At 41.2% G+C, this 7,058-nt stretch overlaps 1 protein-coding gene across 1 annotated transcript in view; it reads left to right on the forward strand.

Moving 5' to 3' along the window:
- LOC104158570 (Wilms tumor protein homolog) overlaps positions 1-6,855 on the forward strand; it is a gene marked incomplete at its 5' end in the record, with an annotated part of 16,514 nt that extends 9,659 nt beyond the window's left edge. Inside the window, 3 exons of the mRNA XM_009696256.1 lie at positions 840-929; positions 3,220-3,303; positions 6,734-6,855. Coding sequence (XP_009694558.1) covers positions 840-929; positions 3,220-3,303; positions 6,734-6,855 — 296 coding nt within the window. The remainder of the gene's footprint in view (positions 1-839; positions 930-3,219; positions 3,304-6,733) is intronic.
- Between the last annotated feature and the right edge of the window lie 203 nt (positions 6,856-7,058).

A 7,058-nucleotide genomic window follows, 5' to 3' on the forward strand; every position in this document is an offset into this window, starting at 1 on the left:
TGACTGCTACATTTCTTTTTACACGTTTATGTGGTTGGTGAAGACCTTTGCATTGAAAACCATGTTCATTTGAGACACTAGCTTGTAGGGATCTAACTTTTTTTAAAAGTCAGAATCTCACTTTTCGTCCCAGAGAAAACCCATCCTGAGGATGTCTGCTGAACTGTATGGGTGGTGGAGGAAGAGCTTATATTTAGCTGAGGCTTTGCAATAATTCAGAGACTTGCCTGTGGGAGGTGTGCAGCTACATGAGAAATTCTGTTTAATGGTGCTTTACGAAAGAAACATCATTTGTGTTTTGGGGAAGAATATGTATTTTTCTGTGGTTGAATTTTGCTCAGTTACTTTTAATTAATTTAGTGTTGTTAAAATTGCCACCTACATGGATGTCATTTGTTTCGTTTTTGCTTTAAATCCAATCTACAGCAAACTGCAAGTTGTTCCCTTGTACAAATTATGTATGACTGAAACAGGTGGAAAGGGCTTAATATGGTTTTCAGAGAAATATAAACCAAAAGATTTCTATTCTTTTCCAGCAGAAAGAAAAAAAAGAAAATAATTCAACCTGAAATTTTTTTTAGCTTTAACCTAATGGGCTATTTTTCTAGAATGAGCAGATACAATATCAGTGTCAATGCAGTAGAATTACGCCAGCTTTTCCCCACTGATTGCAACACAGTTGTATGGTTTTGTAGCAGATGAGTCCTGGTGTACCACTAGACTGCTTTAGATGGGAGAGAAGTCTAAGTCTTTTAGTGTAACATGCTTCATCTTCTGATTCTAGTTGATGTGTTCCCTCATTTAGTCACATTTTCTGATAAACTGTTTGTCCGTTACAGGTGAAAAACCTTATCAGTGTGATTTTAAGGACTGTGAACGAAGATTTTCTCGTTCAGACCAACTCAAACGGCACCAAAGACGACACACAGGTTTGTTGACAACACATCTCTACTCATTAGAGTTCATCTTTATATGTGAATTACGATCCAAAAAGTATACTTCTTGTTGTGGTGCCCAGCCGGCAACTAAGTACCCTGCAGCCGCTCACTCACTCCTCCCCCCTGCCACCGGTGAGATGGGGAGGAGAATTGGAAAAAGGTAAAACCCGTGAGTTGAGATAGAACAGTTTAATAATTGAAATAAAATTAAGAATGATAATAATAATAATGAATGTAATGAAAAGGGAGATAACAAAGAGAGAGGAATAAACTCCAAGACAGACAAGTTATGCACAATACAATTGCTCACCACTCACTGACCGATGCCCAGCCCATCCCTGAGCAGCGATCGGCCCCGCCCAACCAACTCCCCCCAGTTTCTATACTGGGCATGACGTCCTGTGGTATGGAATATCCCTCTGGCTACTTTGGGTCAGCTTTTCTGGCTGTGCTCCCTCCCGGCTCCTTGTGCATCTGCTTACTGGCAGAGCATGGGAAACTGAAAAGTCCTTGACTTAGAATAAGCTCTACTTAGCAACAACTAAAACACTAGTGTGTTATCAACAGTATTCTCATATTAAATCCAAAACCACAGCACTGTACCAGCTACTAGGAAAAAAATTAACTCTATCCCAGCTGAAACCAGGACACTTCTAAACTTCTGTTTATCTGATGTTGTGTCTGCTCATGCTTGATACCCATACTGGCAAATTGTTGAAGTTAGCTTTAGGAGAGGACTGTAGCTGGGGTTTTTTATTGGCATTTCAACACTGCTATGGTTGTATAGGTGACCCTTTCATCCTGCCACCATCTTTTTGAAACAGCTTTCTTAATAAAACTATTTGCTCTATACTGTATCCCCACTATAGGGAAAATATTATTTTAAAAAACCAAACAGTTCTGCAAGAAAAAGTTGCCAATGAGTAACCTGCTAAGTGCTACTGCTGGTGTTCCGATGTTTGTGTGGCAATGCTAATAGGTGAATGCTGCATGTGCATAACCGGAGAGGCCAGTGGAATTACTGTGCACTTTTATGTGGAAAGCAGAACTGGAGGAGAAAAAGCCACACCAGCTATAATGCATAAAATCCTAATTCAGGAAACCACTTAAACTTAGATTTGAGCCTTTCTTGAATTCTGCCAACTAAAGAAGGATTCTAGGAGGAGCAAGGAGAGAAATGTCAAAGGTCTGGCTGGTTGGATTGCAAAAATAGCCTGGGAAGTGTATAGCAGTTCACATAGAGCGGAGAGGACAGCAGCAGTCATGAATGGGTCGGGGTGCTAGCTGGACTTATGTATCTTTCTCAGTGAATCATGTACTGGGTGAAATTTTCCAAGACAGCCGAAACTACTTGTGAGGTCAGTCCAAATTCGGCATGTTGTTTTTTGCGCATACACCGTTTTCTGGAAATGTCAAGACAGCCCATTTCAGCATTTCAGGAGTTCTTGGAGGTCTAGACTAGACTGAGAGGGGAGGCAGCTGCCCTTCTCAGAGTCGCAGAAGAGGAGATGGTGATGACTCCAGCCTCCTGGCTGGGAGTGGAACCATGAAGCACTCTGCACGGAACACCAGAAGGGGCTTCAGAGTACTCCTCTGGCTGAGTCACAGCAAGAAATTGCATTTGGGTCTCCGAAATCTCAGGCAGTGACCTGACAATTGATTTACTCATTGTTCTGTGGTGCATTTCTGACTCCTCCTTTTCTTACTAAAGATGTTCTATCTCACTGAAACGGTGTTATTGAGAGATCTAGTGTCTCTGGAAACTGATGGTAAAAGTACTCTCTGATACATTTTTAACAACTGCGTGCTAGGACGTATCTGTATTAAGCAGTCCTCAATACTTACATGTAGCATGTAAAGTAAGTAGTAGAAGTGTAAAGTTAAGTCTAATGGGAGTGCATAAAAATATACCTCTGCACCTCTATTCTTCTTATGTCATATTTACTCATACATGATACCAATAGTGCCAAGCCACAGGATCAGGTTTAACAACATTTGCAGATCCTTCTTAGTCCAACAGTGTAAGTGGGTGTTTGCTTATGGTGGTGCTGTTTGGATGCTTCAGACGCAGCCGTCAGAAGAGGAGGTTACAAAGGGATGGTGGCTGGATTAATGACTCTCTGAGCTGTGTAGGCGTGAAGCTGGGAGGAGCAGTTACAGTAACGAATACAAAAAACCCCAGGCTTTTGAAAAGTCATAAAGAGCTGATTTCATTCACCCTTCCAAAAGATGCTAGGATACAAGAATAGATTTTTTTTTTTTTCTTTTTCTCTTTCTTCAGGTGTGAAACCCTTCCAGTGTAAAACCTGTCAGAGAAAGTTCTCCAGATCTGATCATCTGAAGACTCATACCAGGACTCATACAGGTAAAACAAGTGCGTAAACTTTTCTTCACATTTATATTTCGTTATTTTTAAAGTTTAAATCAATGTTGTTGTAAATTACATGATTAGAAATTCTCTTAACCAGGAGTTAAATATTCAAAACAACAGAAAGATTTTCAGAGTGTGCTGATTTTTCAGTGTGACTACATTCCCCAAGTGTCACAGTCACTTTTCACAAAGGGATTTACGTGATTTTTGGAAACTATGCTTTCCTCCTTCATGCTTAAAGAAATTTCAGCTTGGCAAAATATATTTTGTCAGCTATTATGAAATGAACATCATGGTCTCAGCCCACAAATGTCAAGTTGATCTACTGCCTTTACTGAAAAACCCTACAAGATAGAAATTTTAATTCTAGCTTCAGCCAAAGGTCTGTAATCTAAAGTGTTCGTGCCTACTCAGGCTTCTCCTAAGTGTCAGCTGAGCCTAATGCAGGATAGCGCAGCAAAGCTCTTGCTGTTGCTGCTTGTACTGTAATCTCTCCCAAAGATAAAATGAGTGCCTTTTGCAAGCTCACACTGACAGACACTAAAGTAAAAGCTTACTCAAATATTCAAGGACCTTTTTGTAGAAACTATAGTATTTCGTATAAATACAGGGAAAGAAATAGGAGGCCATTTTAATCTACTCTGCCCTCGTGTAAATGTAAACACCATTAAGGAGCAACTGCAGCAACCTCTATATTTTAGTTTTAAGCTTTAGAATTATTACCTATGAACTGACATTTTCTATTCCCTTCCACTATGTATGCAGTATTTTTACCAAGTAATTGTTTACCAAGCACTTTGACATGTTATTGGATGTCACTGTGTTTTCTATACTGGTGTTAACCTTTTAAATTCAGTCTCTGTACAGATGGACAAACAGCCTGAAAATCTTTTTCTCCCTGCTAAGGATTCTTTTTTATCTTCTGGACCATAAAACCACATATCTAAGTCTTTCAAAAATAAAAGAGAAATTTTAATAAAGGAAATGATTCACCTGAGAACAATGGCATTTTCTGTGGCACTGACCAGATTGATGCTTCAAGTAATGGCCATATCTACAGTTGCAATCTGCAAATGGTAAAGGGCGTGGCTGTGTTCTGGGTTCATCCCATAGTCTCATGATGAGTTGCAGGGCCTGGGTCTGTGTGCATTTGCATGAAGAAAGGTATTGTCTTAATCAGCCAGAGGTAACGTTCTGGTAGAGACAAAATGGCAAGTGGTTGTCACATGCTAGCAAGCCAGGATAAACTACATTCCCCATTACATGTCATTGCTAACTGGTCTGCCAATTCAAGACTTTAATGACTCTGGTGATTTTTTATACCTCAGATTAGCTAAATCAATGAAGAACTTGCTCTTCAACTAGTTCTTGCTCCATGTGATCCAAGCCCACGCTGCACTCATTGCTGAAAGCAGCCTCACTTGAGCACCGATAACCTCACGGCACAGACCTTTGCGTGGGCTTGCTGCCTGCCGCTGGTGCAGGTTCTGGGCTAGCTCTGCAGCCCAGCTGTGTGCTGCTGTGCTGATGCTCCTCTCGGCGGTTTTGGATGTGTCATGCTCCTTTGACTGTAAAATACACGTATCCTGAGGGGAATGAGCACCAGTGGTGGGTGGGGATTTTTCATCTCCAGCTTGCCCTGTAGCTTCATCCCTCTTTCTTTCTTGAACCCCCTAAATTTTCCAACAAAACACCTAGCTCAAGTTAACTTGCTCCATATTATATCTTGATGAAGCAAAGCACAGCTGACTTCCATCTAATTCCATTCTAATTTCAAGTCAACTGCCAAACTGTTTGTTAAGCTACAAATTCAGGGGGTTTTGGCTCCACCAGCAATTTTGCTGCAACAGCAATCTTTGCTGTAGAAAGCAAAAAAATGAATCAAAGGAAAACTCCATACATCTATATACATTTTTAGCAATGGAAAGGTGATTTCTGATGTCTGTACGGTGAAGCTATACAAAGTAATTTGTGCCCAGCATGGAACTAACAGAGATTGCTGCCTGCTGTTGTGAGTGGACAACCAGAATTGCTTGTGGAACAGCAAAACGGTGCTGCTTTTGCTGTGGTAGTTCAGTGAAAAACTGGCCAGTAATAGATAACTCACATCAGTCCACAGGATGGTTTTGCTAATGCTGCTGAGGTGAAAGAAGACCACTTTTTATACAATCTGTGATTTTTAATAGTAGCTCTGACCAGATCAGTTTTGTCCAATACTGTTATGCACTCATGTGAGAGAGCCGATGCTTTTGCCAGCATGTAGGTTAAGTGGATAAAGTAGATTTTAAACACCTCCCCCCCTTAAATATGTTGCATGGGATTTTGCAAAGAGAAATACACATTTATGCCAATCCCAGATCCCCTTTTGCATAAATTTGGATGTTTGTGAAATATACAAAGTGTGAGGCAAAGAAGAGGAGAAGATGTCTTGGTGAGCTTGTACCACCCCAGTCTGTCTTGAGTTGGAGAGTACGAGGTGTGTAGACAGCACTGAAGAACCCAGCCTCAGAGCTGAACCTACTTTAAAATATTGCATGTATTTTGGGGGAAAAAAAAGAAAATGCAATTCTAAAGAAACATGAGTCACCGGGCACTGCTCTGAGCTAATGAAAGCATTCCATCAGCATTCCTGTAGCATCAGAAACAAAGCCTGAAATTCCACTAAATATTGCAGAAAATTGAGAGACCAGATTAAACTGTAAAAAGGTGATGGCATTTGTTGTTAAAATTGAATGTGCTTTGCTTGGGGTCATTTTTAGTGAATTTTATGCTCATGGGAACATTAGAAAAATACTGAATATTTTGAGCCTTTAACATCTCCCATAGATGTGAATCTAATTTATTTAGACAGTAGTGGGAAACTTTCAGTCTGGCTCAGCAGACTTCATGCTGAACTCTGTTGCTTCTACCATATTCACTTACACTCACCAGTTTCAAAGAACTTTGGCCCAAACTCATTGAACTAGCTGGAAAAACTCTCCTTGACTTGAGGTCAAGCTCTAAATAGTCACTGACAATTTTCAGAGTGACTAACAGTGTCTGCACCACAGTCCGAGGTGTGACTGAAGCTTGTGCGAATGCCCGAGTGACTTTTAAACTAGTTCGCTTGAGAGCGGAGAATAGCATAGACATGGCAACACGGTGTTCAGTAAGGGCCTGGCTTCAGGAACAGACTGCTGCGAAACGTTCTACGTCGTCTGAAAAGGCTGTTGTTAAAGATCAGCTGCGGGAGATGTAGGAAAGCGCTGAGCGCTGATGTGGGCAGGACTTGAGGGTGCTCCCACGCCCTCTCAGGACAGCCTGGGATGCCTTTCCTCCTGGCAGGGGCTCTGCCTTGCTCCTCACAGCCCTGCAGAGAGAAAACAAACAACAGTATCTCAGGCGAGCTGTATACCCAGTTAATAACAGGGTGTTTTGTTAACAGGTGAAAAGCCTTTCAGTTGCCGGTGGCCCAGCTGTCAAAAAAAATTTGCCAGGTCTGATGAATTAGTTCGTCATCACAACATGCACCAGAGGAACATGACTAAACTGCAGTTGGCCCTTTAGACAGTTCAAACAAATGAATAAACCAGATGGGACATTATGAGCTACTGCAAACTTTATCAGCCATCTTCGATCACCTCTGTCAGAAAGCTGCAGCTGTCTTCGCATCCTATTTGAGACGAGTTAACTAAACCATAGGATTCTGCTCAGCCTTGTCTTCCATTTGGACTTACACAAGTTCCTCTTCAATAAGTTCAAGAGATTTT

Source organism: Cariama cristata, unplaced genomic scaffold (genome assembly GCF_000690535.1).
Source record: "Cariama cristata isolate BGI_N322 unplaced genomic scaffold, ASM69053v1 scaffold37252, whole genome shotgun sequence".
NCBI classification, from domain to species: Eukaryota; Metazoa; Chordata; class Aves; order Cariamiformes; family Cariamidae; genus Cariama; species Cariama cristata.